This window comes from Crinia signifera, chromosome 2 (genome assembly GCF_055691185.1).
Source record: "Crinia signifera chromosome 2, ASM5569118v1, whole genome shotgun sequence".
Classification (NCBI taxonomy): domain Eukaryota; kingdom Metazoa; phylum Chordata; class Amphibia; order Anura; family Myobatrachidae; genus Crinia; species Crinia signifera.
The window spans coordinates 6,224,348-6,250,200 of record NC_139218.1 but is presented as its reverse complement, the minus strand read 5'-3'; the positions used below and the strand labels follow the sequence as shown (position 1 = coordinate 6,250,200).

Genomic DNA, 25,853 nt, shown 5'->3' with positions numbered 1-25,853 from the left:
AATAAAGTATAATAAACAAGTTTTGTAATAAGGCGAACCCAGTGCGCCGTCATGCTAATACACATAAATTCATATCCCACACTCACATGTAATAAAATATAGTTAATATGGTTTTAATTCGCAGCACACAGTTTAACTAGTAATACACGATCTTTCATGTACATATTTTGCATCTATGTGTTCCGTCTCTCATGCGCAGCGCTCCGGTAAATATTTATTACTACAGTGGCCAATTGGACACAGTAGCACGCTCACTCGCAACTTGTTTATGAAGCGTAGCTGCAATAGCACAACTAGTAAACAAAAGTGAGGATGTGGTGTTAGGACACGATTTAACTGTTTATGCTCCTCATGCTGTCTCTGCTCTCCTAATTTCTTTTTTGTGTCCTCAGCACGGTTCACCAAGTGGGAACTGGCATTGATGGCACCAGTAAATGTCACCATAAAATGATGCAACACATTGAACCCAGCCACATTCCTACCTCATGTGCCCTCCAAGGCACAAAGGGTGGTGGTTGATGGGAATGTTGCTGAAAATGGTAAGGCAGAGTTTGGCGAAAGTACCTACCTGAATCAGACCTTTACAGCACGTCCTGACATAAGCGACAGCCCATTAGGTGAGGTAGACATAACCTTGTTCACCGATGGCAGCTGTCATAGACAGACGGAGACGGGAGAGCTGTGCACAGGATACGCGGTAATAGATGGAGAAGGTATTGTGGAAGCTGAATCCCTTGGACCACCTCACTCTGCACAAGTAGCGGAACTGGTGGCAATGACCAGAGCATGTGAACTGGCAAAAGGGAAATCAGTCAACATATATACCGACTCTAGATATGCTTTTGGAGTGGTGCATGATTTTGGGGCCCTATGGCACCTCAGAGATTTCATGACGGCAGCTGGCACACCAGTGGCGCATGCGTCATACATTAGAAGACTTCTGGTGGCTATCCAGCTACCAGACAGAGTGGCTGTTATCAAGTGCAAGGCTCATACATCAAAAAAGTATCCGGCGTCCCTTGGTAACAGCCGCACTGATGAGGCAGCGAAAAGGGCCGCATGCCCTGTAAATATCTCTTCTTCCCCTATGAATCTTTGCACACTTAACATGGTATCCACATCAAAACTGATAGACATGCAGAATTTGTGTTCCCTACAGGAGAGGGCAGTATGGAAGTCGAAGGGATGTGGTCAAGAGTCCACTGGACTCTGGAGAGATGGACATGAATAGCCCGTGGTCGAGGCGGCCCACGGGCTGACACATCTCGGCAAGGAAGGTATGCCCAAATTGGTGAAAGCCTACTGGTGTGCCCCAGGGTTCACTTCACAAACAGGTAGAGTTGCAATGTCATGCCTCACCTGTTTGAGGAAAGAACATTGGAAAACCGTTCCAACAGAGCCATCCCACATCCCTCCTACAGAAGGCCCTTTTCAGGTAATACAAATTGACTTTGTACAGTTACCATCCAGTAGATATGTTTAGAAATGTCTTTACTATTATTGTTATCTACTGATATATTTATGTATAGATCGGGTATCTCAAAAGTACTTATATTCTTTTTCTTAAGAGAAGTATCAAGTCGAGGCGGCCCACGGGCTGACACATCTCGGCAAGGAAGGTATGCCCAAATTGGTGAAAGCCTACTGGTGTGCCCCAGGGTTCACTTCACAAACAGGTAGAGTTGCAATGTCATGCCTCACCTGTTTGAGGAAAGAACATTGGAAAACCGTTCCAACAGAGCCATCCCACATCCCTCCTACAGAAGGCCCTTTTCAGGTAATACAAATTGACTTTGTACAGTTACCATCCAGTAGATATGTTTAGAAATGTCTTTACTATTATTGTTATGTACTGATATATTTATGTATAGATCGGGTATCTCAAAAGTACTTATATTCTTTTTCTTAAGAGAAGTATCAAGTCACATGTAAACTCTTAGGGATTGATAGTACACTCCATACTCCCTACTGATCTCAAGTAACCGCTATCAGAGCTCCACCTCATTTGTCCCCACCGAAACATTGCTTGGCCGGCAGCCACACGTCATGATAGCTCCACAGGAAGGTCGTAGACATAACCATGAACTGTTTTTTTTTTTTCTTTCAACTCAAATTAAAGATGAACCAACTGTTTCAAGACATTATGCGGGTATGAGCGCCGAGATGGACACATTTTGCATTAGCTGACGGTGATATTAAACGGGTTAAACCCGCTATCAAAGATGGACTCTTTAAGGAAACACCGGGCTGAATGGCCCCATGCTTTGACAGGCACGCATGCTCGGCAAGGCATTTTGTCTACCAATGTCTACTACTATGCAGAAACGTTTGTATTACAGCTGACAGTGTTATAGCTCATTAATAATAGACTCATAAGAATGTACAAAACGTATGTATTGGTCAAGATATGTAAACGTCAATTTATTATGTCTTTCATATAATAATAATCAATAAACAGTTTATAAAAAAACAGTTTATAAAAAAAAAAAAAGATGAACCAACATCTGAAATTATTGCAAAGAAGAATTTGTTGACACCTGAAATGCCTGTTGAGAACGGTCATAACCATGAACCATGAGATTTTGTTGTTTCCCATGATTTGAAACACACAGGTTGCGTGATAGACCATTGAGAAGAATCATACCAAGTCTTGTTGACCAGCACTACCTCAATAACAGTCGCATAAAGAGAGACTTGGGTACATGCGTCCTACTGCAAGAAGGCCAGAAACCCGGAAGTTCCTTATATTAAGAGCGAAAGAAAGAAAATATCGCGAGATGCATTATTCCAAGAGGACTGAAGAGCAGCAAAGGTCAAGCAACCTGTACAAGCTACAAAAAGGACTGTGACAAAGCCCACTGGTAAAATGGTTGGAAGGACTACTATCAACAGTTTTGTTTTCCCCCTGTTTGGTTCTATTTTTTTTATTCCCCGTTCTTTTCAAGGACATTGTTTTTACATTGCTGCCAAGTATAGGATAAGTGGTACAGGGTTCTGAGAGTGTATTACCCAACCCATATTAGGTTGAGATAGAATCTCTAAGTAAGCTTGATACGTTACCCAGAACCGGAGTTGGGTAAGAAGGTTTTTTTTTTGCAGAATACCATATCTGAAAAATGTATATAATGTAACGCCACTGTTTTTATTTTGGTCCCAAAAACCTGTACATTACTATCCTTCGTCACCCCGTAAATATGGTCCACATTTATCCCGTAGGTAAATGTGGTCCACATTTATCCCGTAGGTAAATGTGGTCCCCATTTATCCATAATCTAGGATTGGACAAAGCGCAGATGGTTTATTCTCCTTTTATGTTTAATTCAGATATCCCAAATAATTTCTGTTAGGATTATGAATTTCTTTTATGTTTTTAGAAAATGTTTGCGATGGTTTATGTTTATTGTCAAAGGGTGGACTGTCAAAGTCGAATTGCATAAACACCATTTTAGAATGGTATGGCCGCCATCTTGGTTCGCAGAGTTACGCAAATAAAGTATAATAACCAAGGGCCTTATTCTGGTCTGTGCGACCGGAGCCGAATATGCGGCCAGGACCGTGCGTCCTAAACCCCGCCTTCCGTACAGATCGCTCACTCCGTCCGAATGTGGTAAGCCGCTGACCGCACGGAGTACGAGTGGATTTCTCATGTATACACCTCCTCCATCTCTGGGAACCTCCCCCATCATTCGATGGTTGCATACCATCGAATGCAGGACCGAGTGGTCAGGCAGCTCCCGCGAGCTCAGACCACTCGGGCATTTCTCCGTGCAAAAGCAGGGATCTGGGCGGGCAGCTGACATCCGGCAATGTGATATGTCCGCCCCCTACACGTGCGTCACGGCCGCATTACCATACGTATGCCCAGCGTTTTCATGGGAACGCCCATGAAACGCGGGGCGTATGCATATGTTAATGAGGCCAAACAGCCCTTCACGCCCCTCTCCTCCCCCTGTTCGTAGTGTAAACAATTCATGCGGAATTTGGACGTATGTCCCTTTCGCACATGCGCAGATATACCTCTGCACATGCGCAAACACAAAACATCGGCGGAACGAACGCACGCGGACATATCCGCACCAACCAGAATTAAGTTTTGTAATAAGGCGAACCCAGTGCGCCGCCATACTAATACATATATTCATATCCCGCACTCACACGTAATAAAATATAGTTAATATGGTTTTAATTCGCAGCACATAGTTTAACTGGTAATTCACGATCTTTCGTGTACATATTTTGCATCTATGTGTTCCGTCTCTCATGCGCAGCGCTCCGGTCCGGGTTAGAAGTTCAGATCTTATAACAGTCAGAAGTTATGGAGCTATTACATATTACATTGTTATTTCGCCATGAGGACAGTGTAACCAGAAGATCCGGATGTAACAGGTTTCTCAGCATGAGCTATGACCCCTATGACGATGCCTGAGGACAAAGCATTCTCCTGCACCAATCCAAAAGAAACGACATCCGATCTTCTGACCAATGATGACCCTCACTAACCCCCTCTACCTGGACACTATAAGACATGGGTCTTCAACCTATGGCCCTCCATATGTTGTGAAACTATATGTTCCAACATGCATTGCCACATTTTTTCCTATAAGAGCATGCCAAAACTGTCAGGGCATGCTGGAAAATGTAGTTCCACAACATCTGGAGGGCCACAGGTTGAAGACCTGTGCTATAAGAAGTCAAGCATGACCTAAACTCAGTCACTATTCCCCTCTACTTCCCTGGACTGTATTCTGGACAGAATAAAGTGAGCTCGGACCGGGTTGCGCCAGCGCTATTGATGAGACGGTAACTGTTGCATTCCTGTATGTGTATACTGTAGTGTGGCTGATTGTATTTTATATCTGTTGTGTTTCGCCTAGTAGTTAGAACATACTCTGTATTGTGTAACAAAGTGTATACTGCGTTATATTGTTTCTCTCTCTTTCTGTAACCCCCTGTTGTCCGTTAGGGACTGAAATACATGATTTAGAGACTTTATCCCCTTATTCTGTAATTTATAATTGAGTCTTGGCTTTGATTCGCATTTAGCGACAAAGGGTAATAAGGAAATTGTCCTTAAAAGGTGTACTCAATTTGGGTACTAAGTACTGCGAAAAGATACCGCTTCATAGGTATCGGTATAGCGTGTACTATATACGGACAAGGTTTGCTACGCTGTGCTACACTTTGTTCGCACGTAGCTAGGAATAAAGGATTAGTGGTTTACGGACACGGTACGTAAACTGCGTACTTCACTTGTTATCCGTCTGGTTATATATTTATAGTGACATTGATAGTCCCTTCTCTGTATAATATACTGTACAGAGTGAGTCCCTGCTCTGTATAATATACCACACAGAGGGATTCAATTCTCTGTATAATATACCACACAGAGGGAGTCCTTGCTCTGTATAATATACCGCACAGAGGGAGTCCTTGCTCTGTATAATATACCGCACAGAGGGAGTCCCTTCTCTGTATAATAAACCACACAGAGGGAATCCTTGCTCTGTATAATATACAATACAGAGGGAGTCCCTTCTCTGTATAATATACCGCACAGAGGGAGTCCTTGCTCTGTATACTATACCGCACAGAGGTATTCCCTTCTCTGAATAATATACCGCACAGAGGGAGTCCCTTCTCTGTATAATATACCGTACAGAGGGAATCATTGCTCTGTATAATATATCACACAGAGGAAGTCCCTGCTCTGTATAATATACCGCACAGAGGGAGTTCCTTGCTTTGTATAATATACCGCACAGAGGGAGTTCCTTCAATGTATAATATACCGCACAGAGGGAGTCCCTTCTCTGTATAATATATCACACAGAGGAAGTCCCTGCTCTGTATAATATACCGCACAGAGGGAGTCCTTGCTCTGTATAATATACCACACACAGAGGAAGTACCTGCTCTGTATAATATACCGCACAGAGAAAGTCCCTGCTCTGTATAATATACCACACAGAGGGAATCCCTGCTCTGTATAATATATCACAAAGAGGAAGTCCCTGCTCTGTATAATATACCGCACAGAGGGAGTCCTTGCTCTGTATAATATACCGCACAGAGGGAGTCCTTGCTCTGTATAATATACCGCACAGAGGGAGTCCCTGCTCTGTATAATATACCGCACAGAGGAAGTCCTTGCTCTGTATAATATACCGCACAGAGGGAGTCCATTCTCTGTATAATATAACACACAGCGGGAATTCTTGCTCTGTATAATATACCACACAGAGGAAGTCCATGCTCTGTATAATATACCACACAGAGGGAGTCCCTGCTCTGTATAATATACTGCACAGAGGGAGTCCCTGCTCTGTATAATATACTGCACAGAGGAAGTCCTTGCTCTGTATAATATACCGCACAGAGGGAGTCCCTTCTCTGTATAATATACAGCACAGAGGGAGTCCTTGCTTTGTATAATATACCGCACAGAGGGAGTTCCTTGCTTTGTATAATATACCGCACAGAGGGAGTTCCTTCAATGTATAATATACCGCACAGAGGGAGTCCCTTCTCTGTATAATATACCGCACAGTGGGAGTCCCTTCTCTGTATAACATACCATACAGAGGGAGTCCTTGCTCTGTATAATATACCGCACAGAGGGAGTCCCTTCTCTGTATAATATACCGCACAGAGGGAGTCCCTTCTCTGTATTATATACCACACAGAGGGTGTCCTTGCTCTGTATAATATACCGCACAGAGGGAGTCCTTGCTCTGTATAATAAACCGCACAGAGGGAGTCCCTTCACTGTATAATATACCGTACAGAGGGAGTCCCTTCTCTGTATAATATACAGCACAGAGGGAGTCCTTGCTCTGTATAATATACCGCACAGAGGGTGTCCCTTCTCTGTATAATATACTGCACAGAGGGAGTCCCTTCTCTGTATAATATACAGCACAGAGGGAGTCCTTGCTCTGTATAATATACCGCACAGAGGGAGTCCTTGCTCTGTATAATATACCGCACAGAGGGAGTACATGCTCTGTATAATATACTGCACAGAGGGAGTCCTTGCTCTGTATAATATACCGCACAGAGGGAGTCCTTGCTCTGTATAATATACCGCACAGAGGGAGTCCTTGCTCTGTATAATATACCGCACAGAGGGAGTCCCTTCTCTGTATAATATACCACACAGAGGGAGTCCCTGCTCTGTATAATATACCGCACAGAGGGAGTCCTTGCTCTGTATAATATACCGCACAGAGGGAGTCCTTGCTCTGTATACTATACCGCACAGAGGGAGTCCTTGCTCTGTATAATATACCACAGAGGGAGTCCTTGCTCTGTATAATATACCGCACAGAGGGAGTCCCTTCTCTGTATAATATACAGCACAGAGGGAGTCCTTGCTCTGTATAATATACCGCACAGAGGGAGTCCTTGCTCTGTATAAATATACCACACAGAGGAAGTCCTTGCTCTGTTTAATATACAGCACAGAGGGAGTCCTTGCTCTGTATAATATACCGCACAGAGGGAGTCCTTGCTCTGTATAATATACCGCACAGAGGGAGTCCCTTCTCTGAGTAATATACCGCACAGAGGGAGTCCTTGCCCTGTATAATATACAGCACAGAGGGAGTCCTTGCTCTGTATATTATACCACACAGAGGGAGTCCTTGCTTTGTATAATATACCGCACAGAGGGAGTCCTTGCTCTGTATAATATACCGCACAGAGGGAGTACATGCTCTGTATAATATACCGCACAGAGGGAGTCCTTGCTCTGTATAATATACTGCACAGGGGGAGTCCTTGCCCTGTATAATATACCGCACAGAGGGAGTCCCTTCTCTGTATAATATACAGCACAGAGGGAGTCCTTGCTTTGTATAATATACCGCACAGAGGGAGTCCTTGCTCTGTATATTATACCGCACAGAGGGAGTCCCTTCTCTGAGTAATATACCGCACAGAGGGAGTCCTTGCCCTGTATAATATACAGCACAGAGGGAGTCCTTGCTCTGTATATTATACCACACAGAGGGAGTCCTTGCTTTGTATAATATACCGCACAGAGGGATATATACCGACTCTAGATATGCTTTTGGAGTGGTGCATAATTTTGGGGCCCTATGGCACCTCAGAGATTTCATGACGGCAGCTGGCACACCAGTGGCGCATGCGTCATACATTAGAAGACTTCTGGTGGCTAACCAGCTACCAGACAGAGTGGCTGTTATCAAGTGCAAGGCTCATACATCAAAAAAGTATCCGGTGTCCCTTGATAACAGCCGTGCTGATGAGGCAGCGAAAAGGGTCGCATGCCCTGTAAATATCTCTTCTTCCCCTATAAATCTTTGCACACTTAACATGGTATCCACATCAAAACTGATAGACATGCAGAATTTGTGTTCCCTACAGGAGAGGGCAGTATGGAAGTCGAAGGGATGTGGTCAAGAGTCCACTGGACTCTGGAGAGATGGACATGAATAGCCCGTGGTCGAGGCGGCCCACGGGCTGACACATCTCAGCAAGGAAGGTATGCCCAAATTGGTGAAAGCCTACTGGTGTGCGCCAGGGTTCGCTTCATAAACAGGTAGAGTTGCAATGTCATGCCTCACCTGTTTGAGGAAAGAACATTGGAAAACCGTTCCAACAGAGCCATCCCACATCCTTCCTACAGAAGGCCCTTTTCAGGTAATACAAATTGACTTTGTACAGTTACCATCCAGTAGATATGTTTAGAAATGTCTTTACTATTATTGTTATCTACTGATATATTTATGTATAGATCGGGTATCTCAAAAGTACTTATATTCTTTTTCTTAAGAGAAGTATCAAGTCACATGTAAACTCTTAGGGATTGATAGTACAATCCATACTCCCTACTGATCTCAAGTAACCGCTAAGGTGGAGAGGGTGAAGGGTACTATCAAGAAAAAACTGGATAAAGTTATGGCTGAAAAAGAGTTGCTATGGCCAGGGGCACTGCCCATTGCACTGTATAGTAGTAAAATCACTATCAGAGCTCCACCTCATTTGTCTCCACCGAAACATTGCTTGGCCGGCAGCCACACGTCATGATAGCTCCACAGGAAGGTCGTAGACATAACCATGAACTGTTTTTTTTTCTTTCAACTCAAATTAAAGATGAACCAACATCTGAAATTATTGCAAAGAAGAATTTGTTGACACCTGAAATGCCTGTTGAGAACGGTCATAACCATGAACCATGAGATTTTGTGGTTTCCCATGATTTGAAACACACAGGTTGCGTGATAGACCATTGAGAAGAATCATACCAAGTCTTGTTGACCAGCACTACCTCAATAACAGTCACATAAAGAGAGACTTGGGTACGTGCGTCCTACTGCAAGAAGGCCAGAAACCCGGAAGTTCCTTATATTAAGAGCGAAAGAAAGAAAATATCGCGAGATGCATTATTCCAAGAGGACTGAAGAGCAGCAAAGGTCAAGCAACCTGTACAAGCTACAAAAAGGACTGTGACAAAGCCCACTGGTAAAATGGTTGGAAGGACTACTATCAACAGTTTTGTTTTCCCCCTGTTTGGTTCTATTTTTTTTATTCCCCGTTCTTTTCAAGGACATTGTTTTTACATTGCTGCCAAGTATAGGATAAGTGGTACAGGGTTCTGAGAGTGTATTACCCAACCCATATTAGGTTGAGATAGAATCTCTAAGTAAGCTTGATACGTTACCCAGAACCGGAGTTGGGTAAGAAGGTTTTTTTTTTGCAGAATACCATATCTGAAAAATGTATATAATGTAACGCCACTGTTTTTATTTTGGTCCCAAAAACCTGTACATTACTATCCTTCGTCACCCCGTAAATGTGGTCCACATTTATCCCGTAGGTAAATGTGGTCCACATTTATCCCGTAGGTAAATGTGGTCCCCATTTATCCATAATCTAGGATTGGACAAAGCGCAGATGGTTTATTCCCCTTTTATGTTTAATTCAGATATCCCAAATAATTTCTGTTAGGATTATGAATTTCTTTTATGTTTTTAGAAAATGTTTGCGATGGTTTATATTTATTGTCAAAGGGTGGACTGTCAAAGTCGAATTGAATAAACACCATTTTAAATTGGTATGGCCGCCATCTTGGTTCGCAGAGTTACGCAAATAAAGTATAATAACCAAGGGCCTTATTCTGGTCTGTGTGGCCGGAGCCGAATATGCGGCCAGGACCGTGCGTCCTAAACCCCGCCTTCCGTACAGATCGCTCACTCCGTCCGAATGTGGTAAGCCGCTGACCGCACGGAGCACGAGTGGATTTCTCATGTATACACCTCCTCCATCTCTGGGAACCTCCCCCATCATTCGATGGTTGCAGACCATCGAATGCAGGACCGAGTGGTCAGGCAGCTCCCGCGAGCTCAGACCACTTGGGCATTTCTCCGTGCAAAAGCAGGGATCTGGGCGGGCAGCTGACATCCGGCAATGTGATATGTCCGCCCCCTACACGTGCGTCACGGCCGCATTACCATACGTACGCCCAGCGTTTTCATGGGAACGCCCATGAAACGCGGGGCGTATGCATATGTTAATGAGGCCAAACAGCCCTTCACGCCCCTCTCCTCCCCCTGTTCGTAGTGTAAACAATTCATGCGGAATTTGGTTGTATGTCCCTTTCGCACATGCGCAGATATGCCTCTGCACATGCGCAAACACAAAACATCGGCGGAACGAACGCACGCACGTGGACATATCCGCACCAACCAGAATAAGGGCCCAAGTTTTGTAATAAGGCGAACCCAGTGCGCCGCCATACTAATACATAAATTCATATCCCGCACTCACACGTAATAAAATATAGTTAATATGGTTTTAATTCGCAGCACACGGTTTAACTGGTAATTCACGATCTTTCGTGTACATATTTCGCATCTATGTGTTCCGTCTCTCATGCGCAGCGCTCCGGTCCGGGTTAGAAGTTCAGATCTTATAACAGTCAGAAGTTATGGAGCTATTACATATTACATTGTTATTTCGCCATGAGGACATTGTAACCAGAAGATCCGGATGTAACAGGTTTCTCAGCATGAGCTATGACCCCTATGACGATGCCTGAGGACAAAGCATTCTCCTGCACCAATCCAAAAGAAACGACATCCGATCTTCTGACCAATGATGACCCTCACTAACCCCCTCTACCTGGACACTATAAGACATGGGTCTTCAACCTATGGCCCTCCATATGTTGTGAAACTATATGTTCCAACATGCATTGCCACATTTTTTCCTATAAGAGCATGCCAAAACTGTCAGGGCATGCTGGAAAATGTAGTTCCACAACATCTGGAGGGCCACAGGTTGAAGACCTGTGCTACCGTATAAGAAGTCAAGCATGACCTAAACTCAGTCACTATTCCCCTCTACTTCCCTGGACTGTATTCTGGACAGAATAAAGTGAGCTTGGACCGGGTTGCACCAGCGCTATAGATGAGACGGTAGCTGTTGCATTCCTGTATGTGTATACTGTAGTGTGGCTGATTGTATTTTATATTTGTTGTGTTTCGCCTAGTAGTTAGAACATACTCTGTATTGTGTAACAAACTGTATACTGCGTTATATTGTTTCTCTCTCTTTCTGTAACCCCCTGTTGTCCGTTAGGGACTGAAATACATGATTTGGAGACTTTATCCCCTTATTCTGTAATTTATAATTGAGTCTTGGCTTTTATTCGCATTTAGCGACAAAGGGTAATAAGGAAATTGTCCTTAAAAGGTGTACTCAATTTGGGTACTAAGTACTGCGAAAAGATACCGCTTCATAGGTATCGGTATAGCGTGTACTATATACGGACAAGGTTTGCTACGCTGTGCTACACTTTGTTCGCACGTAGCTAGGAATAAAGGATTAGTGGTTTACGGACACGGTACGTAAACTGCGTACTTCACTTGTTATCCGTCTGGTTATATATTTATAGTGACATTGATAGTCCCTTCTCTGTATAATATACTGTACAGAGTGAGTCCCTGCTCTGTATAATATACCACACAGAGGGATTCAATTCTCTGTATAATATACCACACAGAGGGAGTCCTTGCTCTGTATAATATACCGCACAGAGGGAGTCCTTGCTCTGTATAATATACCGCACAGAGGGAGTCCCTTCTCTGTATAATAAACCACACAGAGGGAATCCTTGCTCTGTATAATATACAATACAGAGGGAGTCCCTTCTCTGTATAATATACCGCACAGAGGGAGTCCTTGCTCTGTATACTATACCGCACAGAGGTATTCCCTTCTCTGAATAATATACCGCACAGAGGGAGTCCCTTCTCTGTATAATATACCGTACAGAGGGAGTCCTTGCTCTGTATAATATACCGCACAGAGGGAGTCCCTTCTCTGTATAATAAACCGCACAGAGGGAGTCCTTGCTCTGTATACTATACCGCACAGAGGGAGTCCCTTCTCTGTATAATATACCGTACAGAGGGAGTCCCTTCTCTGTATAATATACCGCACAGAGGGAGTCCCTTCTCTGTATAATATACCGCACAGACGCAGTCCTTGCTCTGTATAATATACCACACACAGAGGAAGTCCTTGCTCTATATAATATACTGCACAGAGAATGTCCCTTCTCTGTATAATATACCACACAGAGGGAATCATTGCTCTGTATAATATACCACACACAGCGGAAGTACCTGCTCTGTATAATATACCGCACAGAGAAAGTCCCTGCTCTGTATAATATACCGCACAGAGGGAGTCCTTGCTCTGTATAATATACCACACAGAGGGAGTCCTTGCTCTGTATAATATACCGCACAGAGGGAGTCCCTTCTCTGTATAATATACCGCACAAAGGGAGTCCCTTCTCTGTATAACATACCATACAGAGGGAGTCCCTTCTCTGTATAATATACAGCACAGAGGGAGTCCTTGCTCTGTATAATATACCGCACAGAGGGAGTATATGCTCTGTATAATATACCGCACAGAGGGAGTCCTTGCTCGGTATAATATACCACAGAGAGGGAGTCCCTTCTTTGTATAATATACCGCACAGAGGGAGTCCTTGCTCTGTATAATATACCACACACAGCGGAAGTACCTGCTCTGTATAATATACCGCACAGAGAAAGTCCCTGCTCTGTATAATATACCGCACAGAGGGAGTCCATTCTCTGTATAATATAACACACAGCGGGAATTCTTGCTCTGTATAATATACAGGGGCGGATTTAGGGATGAGGGCGCCCCTAGGCACAACAATAATGTTTACTAAGTAGGACAGGGGCAGTATCTGCATGTCCTATCCATTTACACTCTATTTAAGATGGAATATAGTAGAGTACAGTGGATATTTTGCAGTTATTGGTACATTTTGGGCTGACACTACTATCACAGGCTTCCAAGTGCCGCCCCCAAACATGTGCCGCCCCTAGGCCGGTGCCTCACGTGCCTAATGGGAAATTCGGCTCTGATAATATACCACACAGAGGAAGTCCATGCTCTGTATAATATACCGCACAGAGGGAGTACATGCTCTGTTTAATATACCACACAGAGGAAGTCCATGCTCTGTATAATATACCGCACAGAGGGAGTCCTCGCTCTGTATAATATACCGCACAGAGGGAGTCCTTGCTCTGTATAATATACCGCACAGAGGGAGTCCTTGCTCTGTATAATATACAGCACAGAGGGAGTCCATGCTCTGTATAATATACCGCACAGAGGGAGTCCTTGCTCTGTATAATATACCACACAGAGGGAGTCCCTGCTCTGTACAATATACCGCACAGAGGAAGTCCTTGCTCTGTATAATATACCGCACAGAGGGAGTCCTTGCTCTGTATAATATACCGCACAGAGGGAGTCCTTGCTCTGTATAATATACCGCACAGAGGGAGTCCTTGCTCTGTATAATATACCGCACAGAGGGAGTCCTTGCGCTGTATAATATACCACACAGAGGGAGTCCTTGCTCTGTATAATATACCGCACAGAGGGAGTCCTTGCTCTGTATAATATACCGCACAGAGGAAGTCCTTGCTCTGTATAATATACCGCACAGAGGGAGTCCTTGCTCTGTATAATATACCGCACAGAGGGAGTCCTTGCTCTGTATAATATACCACACAGAGGGAGTCCCTGCTCTGTACAATATACCGCACAGAGGAAGTCCTTGCTCTGTATAATATACCGCACAGAGGGAGTCCTTGCTCTGTATACTATACCGCACAGAGGGAGTCCCTGCTCTGTATAATATACCGCACAGAGGAAGTCCTTGCTCTGTATAATATACCGCACAGAGGGAGTCCCTTCTCTGTATAATATGCCGCACAGAGGGAGTCCCTTCTCTGTATAATATACAGCACAGAGGGAGTCTATGCTCTGTATAATATACCGCACAGAGGGAGTCCCTTCTCTGTACAATATACCGCACAGAGGGAGTCCTTGCTCTGTATAATATACCGCACAGAGGGAGTCCCTTCTCTGTATAATATGCCGCACAGAGGGAGTCCCTTCTCTGTATAATATACAGCACAGAGGGAGTCCTTGCTTTGTATAATATACCGCACAGAGGGAGTCCTTGCTCTGTATAATATACACCACAGAGGGAGTCCTTGCTCTGTATAATATACCGCACAGAGGGAGTCCCTTCTCTGTATAATATACCACAAAAAGGGAGTCCTTGCTCTGTATAATATACCGCACAGAGGGAGTCCTTGCTCTGTATAATATACCACACATAGGGAGTCCTTGCCCTGTATAATATACCGCACAGAGGGAGTCCCTTCTCTGTATAATATACCGCACAGAGGGAGTCCCTTCTCTGTATAATATAGAGCACAGAGGGAGTCCTTGCTCTGTATAATATACCGCACAGAGGGAGTCCCTTCTCTGTATAATATAAAGCACAGAGGGAGTCCTTGCTCTGTATAATATACCGCACAGAGGGAGTATATGCTCTGTATAATATACAGCACAGAGGGAGTCTTTGCTCTGTATAATATACCGCACAGAGGGAGTCCTTGCTCTGTATAATATACCGCACAGAGGGAGTCCTTGCTCTGAATAATATACCGCACAGAGGGAGTCCTTGCTCTGTATAATATACCGCACAGAGGGAGTCCTTGCTCTGTATAATATACCGCACAGAGGGAGTCCTTGCTCTGTATAATATACCGCACAGAGGGAGTCCTTGCTCTGTATAATATACCGCACAGAGGGAGTCCTTGCTCTGTATAATATAAAGCACAGAGGGAGTCCCTTGTCTGTATAATATACCGCACAGAGGGAGTCCTTGCTCGGTATAATATACCGCACAGAGGGAGTCCCTTCTCTGTATAATATACCGCACAGAGGGAGTCCCTTCTCTGTGTAATATACCGCACAGAGGGAGTCCCTTCTCTGTATAATATACCGCACAGAGGGAGTCCCTGCTCTGTATAATATACCGCACAGAGGGAGTCCCTGCTCTGTATAATATACCGCACAGAGGGAGTCCCTGCTCTGTATAATATACCGCACAGAGGGAGTCCCTTCTCTGTATAATAAACCGTACAGAGGGAGTCCCTTCTCTGTATAATATACCGCACAGAGGGAGTCCCTTCTCTGTATAATATACAGCACAGAGGGAGTCCTTGCTCTGTATAATATATCGCACAGAGAGAGTCCTTGCTCTGTATAATATACCGCACAGAGGGAGTCCTTGCTCTGTATAATATACCACACAGAGGGAGTCCTTGCTCTGTATAATATACCGCACAGAGGGAGTCCTTGCTCTGTATATTATACCGCACAGAGGGAGTCCTTGCTCTGTATAATATACCACACAGAGGGAGTCCTTGCTCTGTATAATATACCGCACAGAGGGAGTCCTTGCTCTGTATAATATACCGCACAGAGGGAGTCCTTGCTCTGTATAATATACCACACAGAGGGAGTCCTTGCTCTGTATAATATACCGCACAGAGGGAGTCCCTTCTCTGTGTAATATACCACACAGAGGGAGTCCTTGCTCTGTATATTATACAGCACAGAGGGAGACCTTGCTCTGTATAATATACCGCACAGAGGGAGTCCTTGCTTTGTATAATATACCGCACAGAGGGAGTCCTTGCTCTGTATAATATACCGCACAGAGGGAGTCCTTGCTCTGTATAATATACCGCACAGAGGGAGTCCTTGCTCTGTATAATATACCGCACAGAGGGAGTCCTTGCTCTGTATAATATACCGCACAGAGGGAGTCCTTGCTCTGTATAATATACCGCACAGAGGGAGTCCTTGCTCTGTATAATATACCGCACAGAGGGAGTCCTTGCTCTGTATAATATACCGCACAGAGGGAGTCCTTGCTCTGTGTAACGATCAGATCAGGTGGTATGCCTCCTGTTATTATTATGTGTGAGATCAATGTATTTCTGTATTTCTGGTATTGTTTGTAAAAGCATGCCTCATGACTCACCATCGGACCTGACCATGCGTCAGTGGCCAAGCCCCGGCGAAACACATGTCTGTGACGCGCAGGACACACCTCCCTCCCCCGGCTGACTCTGTGACACACAGAGGTCCGCACACCGTCCTCCTAACCTTGGAGAACCTGGCACACCACTTCAGTCAGGTAACGGGCTCAACTCGAGCTCCCTTTGTCTCCCCCAGCGTTTGCTTCAACAAACTTACTCATATAGCCACAAACTGCATTAAACAATCGCCGCTAATTAACCACAGCGGTGCCGACCGCTAATGTTTCTTTTCCCTCTTCTTAGTTTGACAATTTTTTCTTGTCTATCATCTCTTATATATTTAGCCAGATCTGTCACTCATCCCCTGTGTATATAACGTTCCCGCCCAGCGGGATACACAAACCCACCCCCCTAAGGAAAAGACCAGTGTTTTATGTGTATAACGTTTTTATGTATATAACGTTCCACCCCTCGCCCAGCCAGGGCTACAGTACACGCCCACCATCCACCATTACTCCACAGCCACCATCCACCATTACTCCCGCACCCCCCCTCTGCCAGCATCCCCCCAGACCCCCGCGACCCCTCCCTCCCGCAATTCGCAGGCCCCCCGCGACCCCCCTCTCCCGCGATTTGCGGGCCTCCGTGACCTCCCCTCCCGCGATTCGCGGGACCCCCGCGACCCCCCCTCCCGCGATTCGCAGGACCGCTGCGACCCCCTCCCGCGATTCAAATATTCGATGGTTTATGGCCGATGTTGAATACTTTTGCCATCGATTTGGGAGGATCAGATGGTTTCCCTACATCGATGGCAAAGGAGAACCGATCAAGTTTTTACATATTTTTAAGGTGCTGGGACACGGAGAATAGCTCCGCCCCCCCCACCCGGAAGTCCCGCCACCAAGTTCTGATTGACCCACAGCCTATTCAGTCAGATATAATGGATGACCATCGATAGCTACAACAATCAAAATAATATGTTACTACTATCGATGGCAGGGTGCAAAATCGCCATCAATGCCAACCATCGATGGCGTCTGCATCAATGCCTATCCCTACTCAGCAACAGCCAAAAACCTTTACTACCCCTCATGCCCACACACCTCTATCACTGCCCTGCCTCCTGTTCTCCTGCCCCATAACTTCCACCACTGGGGAGTCGCTGACGCTGTTTTGCCCACATGCCCCTATCATGCCTCATAGCCCAGCCTCCTGCTCTCATGCACCCGAACTCCCACCCAGTAGTAGGAGACACTGACTCAGGGCCACCATCCTGTACTCCTGTACTGCCACGCTGGACCCTCACCCACTGGCAGAAGCTGCACAGTATCTCCCACCCTCCTCTTTAGTCCCCCTTATGCCCACACACCCCAATCACTACCCAGCCTCCTGTTTTCCTGTGTCGTGACCTCCGCCAGTGGGGAGCTGATGACTCAAAAACCCCCTACTATACTATTGCACACACACACACACACACACACACACCTAAACAACATGCACACACCACAGCCCCCCCCCCCACCCCCCACAAATGTCACTGTACCATCCACACTATCAATGTACATCTTACTCTGTAACCGCTTTTTAATTAAACAAAACAATACACACCCCCTTCCACATCATATGCTCTCTATGTAACACATTTCGGTACTTATGTATTATCTGGGCTTCCATGTTAAATGCACACCATTCTTTCATACCCCTACTATCCAACTACGCATGGAGTGGATTTTATATAGTGTGGCGAGCCACCATGCCCGAAGCGTGGCGAGCCCCGCGAGGGGACGCGGTCTCATAAGAAAAACGGGAGCCCAGATATTACATAAGTACCCACATTTCACCTATAACTGAAGTTGCAATACAGGCCATCTTTCATACAATTCTGAAGAATCGAAATCCATTTTATCAATTCTAACCATATGTCTCACAATACAAACGTTCACAAATTAAGGGGGCGCAGCCCCTTACGACGGTGTGAAGAGCGCGCGATGAATCACCTAGTCTATATGTATGTAGTTGAGGACGGTTTCTAAAACGTATCTGACGGCTTACAGTATTGTCAAACCCCTTGATTTATCTGCAACAGGTGATATTTGATGATTTATATGCCCGGTTTGGCTCTATAAAACTGTGAGTTAATCTGTGTTGCATTTGGTGAACGCTTTTTAACTATCTGTACCAGCATTGCCTATCAACCCCTGGGTGAACTGGGTGTTCAGACTACCACTACACTGGTACTATCCAAATCTAGGACAGAGGGTACATCCTATGGTTATATATGATGAGATATGTCTGTAGTTATAAACAAGTGGATTTACCAAGACTAACTATATCTGTCACCCACTGCTCCTAGCTATATCCTCTCATCCACCACCTGATACCGAGTATGATGAGGAGGGGACACTGCTTAATATTTCCCCCAACTATCTTTATTTTCTATCTCCTGCCCTATCACTAACTGCTCTCTCATTTGCCAGCATTAAGGTGTCCTCCCTGCTATGCCCCCGAGGGTAACAGGGAAACACCCACTGATTTGGTAGACAGCAGGAGCTGACTGCAGCTCACTTCCACTCGGTGTTGCTCTCTCATCTGTGAGTAATACAGACATACCACACTGGATCGCCTGAAACCATCTGAACTCAGAAGCTAAGCAGTGAAGGGCCAGATCAGTACCTACGCGGGAGACCCGTAGGGAATATCCGGTGCTGTAACCAACCAGGACAGCAGAAGTAATATTACTGAAAGAATGATGCGTGTCATGTGTTCTTCCCTTTCGTCTGCGGCTGTTCATCTTTCTCGCTGAACCAGGTCAATACATCTCTCTCCATTGGTGGGACGGACACTTCATATTACTTCGTATCACCCTGAGCCTTATCTCAAAGTGGGGAAATGTTATAAACGGGGTGTGTCCTGCGCTAAACCAACTGCTCTCTCCAACAGAAAGACGGATCTAATGAAAACTGCGCGAATATTAGTGAGTAATGGGGCAGTCTTATATGCAATTGTTACAGGAGAGACAGTTTAAACATTTTCGCCTTGATTGGACAAAGAAGGATTTTAACCATTTAATTGTATGTCCTGAGCACGCGTGGAATATAAAGCTGATTACAATGTTTTCTATATGTATTTGAATTGTACCCATGTTCTCTATATGCATCTTATAATTTTTTAGCTACCTACCAAAAGTTAAGTCTTAATTTCAACTTTATTTCAACTATCATTTATTTCATAAGTGTGCCCCAAAAACCTTATGAGTATATTTATACAATGTGTCAGTTTTGGGGATGAGTTTGGGGAGCGGGGTCCCCAGGGTCAGTGTGGCATCACATTGTACCAATGTAACAAGGTTTTGAACATTAGAGTTAGGGACCTGGCAGACAAGGTCCCCTGGATGCGGTTGCGGGGCCCATATATAAATATATTTGGCTGAACATGATAAGTTCCTATAGATTATAATTGGTGGCATTAGCAGTGCTTACTACTAGTGGGGATCTGTATATTTATTAAGTCTCAGCATGGTAACACCTCCTGTTATATAAAGAATTGGGGTGTGCAGTCCAAGCCCCCAAACATAAATTGCTTGATCTATCTGCATATACAGAATTACCTCTCGGAGTACTTGTATCGGTTGCGTCCGGTCACATCTGCGTTCTCTATAGCGCTGCTCCGGGGTACAGATAATGATGGCTGAGATCTGGAACACACAGACGAGAAATGAGTCACCAGCCTGTCGCTGCCTCTCCCCATACAGTTACAGGCTGTCAATCATGCTGTGTGCGAGGACCTGTGCAGGCTGTCAATCATGCTGTGTGCGAGGGCCTGTGCAGGCTGTCAATCATGCTGTGTGCGAGGACCTGTACAGGCTGTCAATCATGCTGTGTGCGAGGACCTGTGCAGGCTGTCAATCATGCTGTTTGCGAGGACCGGTGCAGGCTGTCAATCATGCTGTGTGCGAGGACCTGTACAGGCTGTCAATCATGCTGTGTGCGAGGACCTGTACAGGCTGTCAATCATGCTGTGTGCGAGGACCTGTGCAGGCTGTCAATCATGCTGTGTGCGAGGACCTGTACAGGCTGTCAATCATGCTGTGTGCGAGGACCTGTGCAGGCTGTCAATCATGCTGTGTGCGAGGACCTGTACAGGCTGTCAATCATGCTGTGTGCGAGGGCCTGTACAGGCTGTCAATCATGCTGTGTGCGAGGGCCTGTGCAGGCTGTCAATCATGCTGTGTGCGAGGACCTGTACAGGCTGTCAATCATGCTGTGTGCGAGGGCCTGTGCAGGCTGTCAATCATGCTGTGTGTGAGGGCCTGTGCAGGCTGTCAATCATGCTGTGTGTGAGGACCTGTGCAGGCTGTCAATCATGCTGTGTGCGAGGGCCTGTACAGGCTGTCAATCATGCTGTGTGCGAGGACCTGTGCAGGCTGTCAATCATGCGGTGTGCGAGGACCTGTGCAGGCTGTCAATCATGCTGTGTGCGAGGACCTGTACAGGCTGTCAATCATGCTGTGTGCGAGGACCTGTGCAGGCTGTCAATCATGCTGTGTGCGAGGGCCTGTGCAGGCTGTCAATCATGCTGTGTGCGAGGACCTGTACAGGCTGTCAATCATGCTGTGTGCGAGGGCCTGTACAGGCTGTCAATCATGCTGTGTGCGAGGACCTGTACAGGCTGTCAATCATGCTGTGTGCGAGGACGTGTGCAGGCTGTCAATCATGCTGTGTGCGAGGACCTGTACAGGCTGTCAATCATGCTGTGTGCGAGGACCTGTACAGGCTGTCAATCATCCTAGGCAGGCTGTCAATCATGCTGTGTGCGAGGGCCTGTGCAGGCTGTCAATCATGCTGTGTGGGAGGACCTGTGCAGGCTGTCAATCATGCTGTGTGCGAGGACGTGTGCAGGCCGTCAATCATGCTGTGTGCGAGGACGTGTGCAGGCCGTCAATCATGCTGTGTGCGAGGACCTGTGCAGGCCGTCAATCATGCTGTGTGCGAGGACGTGTGCAGGCCGTCAATCATGCTGTGTGCGAGGACCTGTACAGGCTGTCAATCATGCTGTGTGCGAGGACGTGTGCAGGCTGTCAATCATGCTGTGTGCGAGGACCTGTGCAGGCTGTCAATCATGCTGTGTGCGAGGACCTGTACAGGCTGTCAATCATGCTGTGTGCGAGGACCTGTACAGGCTGTCAATCATGCTGTGTGCGAGGACCTGTACAGGCTGTCAATCATGCTGTGTGCGAGGACCTGTACAGGCTGTCAATCATGCTGTGTGCGAGGGCCTGTGCAGGCTGTCAATCATGCTGTGTGCGAGGACCTGTACAGGCTGTCAATCATGCTGTGTGCGAGGGCCTGTACAGGCTGTCAATCATGCTGTGTGCGAGGACCTGTACAGGCTGTCAATCATGCTGTGTGCGAGGACCTGTACAGGCTGTCAATCATCCTGTGCAGGCTGTCAATCATGCTGTGTGCGAGGGCCTGTGCAGGCTGTCAATCATGCTGTGTGCGAGGACGTGTGCAGGCTGTCAATCATGCTGTGTGCGAGGGCCTGTACAGGCTGTCAATCATGCTGTGTGCGAGGACCTGTACAGGCTGTCAATCATGCTGTGTGCGAGGGCGTGTGCAGGCTGTCAATCATGCTGTGTGCGAGGACCTGTGCAGGCCGTCAATCATGCTGTGTGCGAGGACCTGTGCAGGCTGTCAATCATGCTGTGTGCGAGGACCTGTGCAGGCTGTCAATCATGCTGTGTGCGAGGGCCTGTGCAGTACGGGGCTTATGGGAAGGGTCACACATTCCGGGTCATTATACGTAATACAAAGGTCCACAGAGGAGATGGTAAAGAGCTGAGGATCTCATCCCTTACAACCCTGGTGCCAAGTACAGACCTCTGATGTACTATTACAGGCACACCACACATATATATATATATATATAGCTGATGTACTATTACAGACACACCATATATATATATATATATATATAAAAAGCACTTACCCAGCCTAGGTGAATAGGACAGGAAAAGACCAGCACTCAAGGTTTTTAGAAGTAAAAAATTGTATTAGAAAAAAAGCATGTTAATACATGTACAAGGTGGCTGACCCAACAGCCGTTTCGACTGGACTCCAACCAGTTGAACCAGTCTATAACAGGGGTCCAGTGCAGCTATGACAGTAATGTTTAAATAGGCAAATAAACCAATCAGTAATACAATAAAACGCGCCAAACACTCCCTGCTGGCGTCACTTCAGGAGCTGTCACTCAGCACCGCTCACGGAGGTTCCGGAGCGTGCTTAAACAACAGCCGGCTAATCAGTTGCTGGGGGGCGCGTCATCAGGGAATCCCCTGTGACGTGATCTGTCAAGACGCTGCACAGCGCGATGTACACAGACAGCGCTGTGTTAGCTGAACATACAACACAGGCGGCTAGCGGTGTTAAGGTGCTCTGGTGCACCTGCCATGTCATAGAATAAAACTGTCCCTGATGGCACAGTGCAGGGAAGGGAGTAGAGTGACGAAGGGACGAGTGGAGACTCGGCAGTTCTAGACTGGTGTCACCTAGTAGCGTGCTGAATAAAGAGGATACTGGACGGGGAATGAATGAGATAAAAAGCGCTGATATGAAGCAAGGGAAGCAGCAATATGCAGGGCAAGGTGGTCTGATCAATATGAAAGATAGTCATGCAGTTGCGAAGGAGAGTACATGCAGACTCCTTGCGGAAGCAAACTTGGCACTACACAATAAATACTGGCCCATGTGGCATATGCCATATCTAGCTCATCTCAGGACAGTGTCTGTACGGTACAATGTATCAAAGAAATGAAAATCTGAGTCCATAAAGCTCAACAGGACCGCCAGTACATATGTAACCAGTATACATTAAATAAGACAAATGCATCTGCATACCGGTGCACACGGCGGTGCAATACCGGAGAATCACAGTGTGTGATGTGCAATTAAAAGGAAGAGTATATAAACAAGTACTCACTTGTAGAGCACCTGTCTAATCTCTCCCATAGATCAATAGGGCTTACTGGGCATATGTGTAAGGCAAACAGGTGAGCAGGACTATGCAAAGATGAGAGAATATTGAAACAAAGGGTAGTACATTAAAGTACTGTTTGTACGGGAGTGTACGGAGACACTGTCTGTAGGGGACCATAGATACCCCGTCCCAAGGGGTTAAAGAGAGTTGTAGCTTGTGTGTTAGTACACGGAGGTACAGAGTATGTGCAAGCTAAAGGAAACAACTCATCTTAAAGTCCTCATTAAGTCCGTTAGGTGTTAAGGTGTTGAGACGAAATATCCATTGTAATTCACGCTGGAGTAGTAGTCTGTCACGGTCTCCGCCTCTTTTCAGTGGGGGTATGTGGTCTATGATGTGGCAGGTGAGTTGATCTATTCTGTGCTTCTTTTCCAGGTAATGTCTGGCTACGGGTAGGAATTTGAGGTCCAAGTTTACATTATTAGCATTGAGGCTTTTCTTGATGGAGGAGCGATGCTGGCTGAGCCTTTCTTTAAACATTCTTGAAGTCTTCCCAATGTAAAGAAGATTGCAAGGACAGGTTAAAGAATAAACTACAAATCTGCTGTTGCAGTCTAATCGATGTCGTATCTTGTAGTGTTGTCCCGTGACAGGGTCACTAAATTGGTCACCAGTTGCGAGAAATCTACAATTACTACAGCCTGCGCACTTATAGACACCATTCTTTCTGGTCAGCCAGGTGTTCTTAGCCATGTTGGTAGTGGTAACATCATTGACCACAAGCATGTCTTTTAAATTGGGTCCCCTGCGGTAGGCGAACCTGGGAGGGGTATGAAGTGCTGGTTCCAGAATGGGGTCGCTTGCCAGGATGTGCCAATGTTCACGCATCTTAGATTTGATGAATCCAGAGGCCACAGTGTATGTACTGCAGAAGTTTAGTCTTTTGTCTCCTGTAGAGTTAGACTTATCTTTGGATATCAGCAATTCTTCCCTGTTTTGACCGAGGGCTTTTTCCATTGCCTCCTTCACATCAGTCTTATTGTATCCCCTTTCACGAAACCGCTTGGCCATGTCTTCAATAGCTTCTTGTAGGGTTTCAGGGTTGGAATTGATCCTGCAGACTCTGAGCATTTGGGAGTATGGGAGGCCTCTTTTGAGTGCCTCCGGGTGAAAGCTCCCCGCATGAAGCAAAGTATTTTTGTCGGTAGTTTTGGTGAAGATTTTAGTAGATAAAGTTCCATCTTTCAAAGTGATGGTGACATCCAGGAAGCTAATTGATACAGGGCTGAAGTTGATGGTGAACTTAATGGTTCCTGGTAGGCTGTTAAGTTGATTCAAAAATTGTAGTAATAAGTCCTCTCCCCCCGACCAAAGTAGAAACAGATCATCCATGTATCTTACATAGAACATGATATGTTTATTGTACAGTGGGTTGCCAGTGATGTGTTTGCTCTCATAAGTCGCCATAAAGAGGTTAGCATACGATGGGGCCATGTTGGACCCCATCGCAGTCCCCTGGTGCTGAAGATAGAAGCGGTTCAAGAAAAGAAAATAGTTCTTGTGCAGAATTATCTCCATCAAGAGTGTAAGGTAGTCGATAGGTGGGCCAAAGTAATCTTGGCTTTTTTTAAGTAATTCTCTGGTTGCTGCTATCCCTGTGACGTGAGGGATGTTGGTGTACAGACTGGCCACGTCTAGGGTGACCATAAGTACATTGTCTGGTAGGCGTTTCATTTGCTGAAGCTTGCGGAGAAAGTCTGTGGTATCTGCGATGAAACTGGAGGTGTTTTGGACCACGGGTTGTAGGAAAAAGTCCACATATTGTGAAAGTGGCTGGCAGAGTCCCCCTCTCGCAGAGATGATCGGGCGTCCAGGAGGATCCACCAGTGATTTATGCACCTTGGGCAGGGTGTATAGAATAGGGATCTTGGGATGATCCTGTGTCAAAAAGTCAGCCGTTTCTTGGTTTATATATCTGTTAGATAGTCCGATTTTGATGGTTTCGTCAATCTCCTTCTTAAAGCCCCATGTGGGGTCACGATCGAGCTGCAGATAGCATTGCGGGTCAGATAATTGGTTTAGGGCTTCCTTGGCGTAGTAGGAAAAATCCAGCAGGACAATCCCTCCACCTTTGTCCGCTGCCCGGATCAGGAGATCTTTATCATCTTGCAAGGATTTAATAGCCAATCTCTCCTCTTTAGTGATATTATGATATGAGATCTTTTGCTGGTTAATGAAGGTAGTGGTATCTCTCTTTAGGAGCCTGAGAAACGTGTTGACCGATGGGTTCAGAGAGGGTGGGTCAAAGGTACTCGGTTTTTTCAGAGTGCTGGTACTAATGCCTGTCATCTGAAGACTGGGTGGGCTGGGGTTTTTTAGAAAATGGTCCTTGAGTCTTAGTTGTCGACCCAATTTGAACATGTCGACCTGCCAGTCAAATCTATTTTG

The 25,853-nt window shown here is 45.9% G+C and overlaps 1 protein-coding gene across 1 annotated transcript in view; it reads right to left on the bottom strand.

Moving 5' to 3' along the window:
- CFAP91 (cilia and flagella associated protein 91) overlaps nt 1-25,853 on the bottom strand; it is a 78,557-nt gene that overhangs the window by 35,717 nt on the left and 16,987 nt on the right. The window contains exon 4 of the mRNA XM_083171491.1: nt 20,035-20,121. Within this exon, the coding sequence (XP_083027617.1) occupies nt 20,035-20,121 (87 nt within the window). The remainder of the gene's footprint in view (nt 1-20,034; nt 20,122-25,853) is intronic.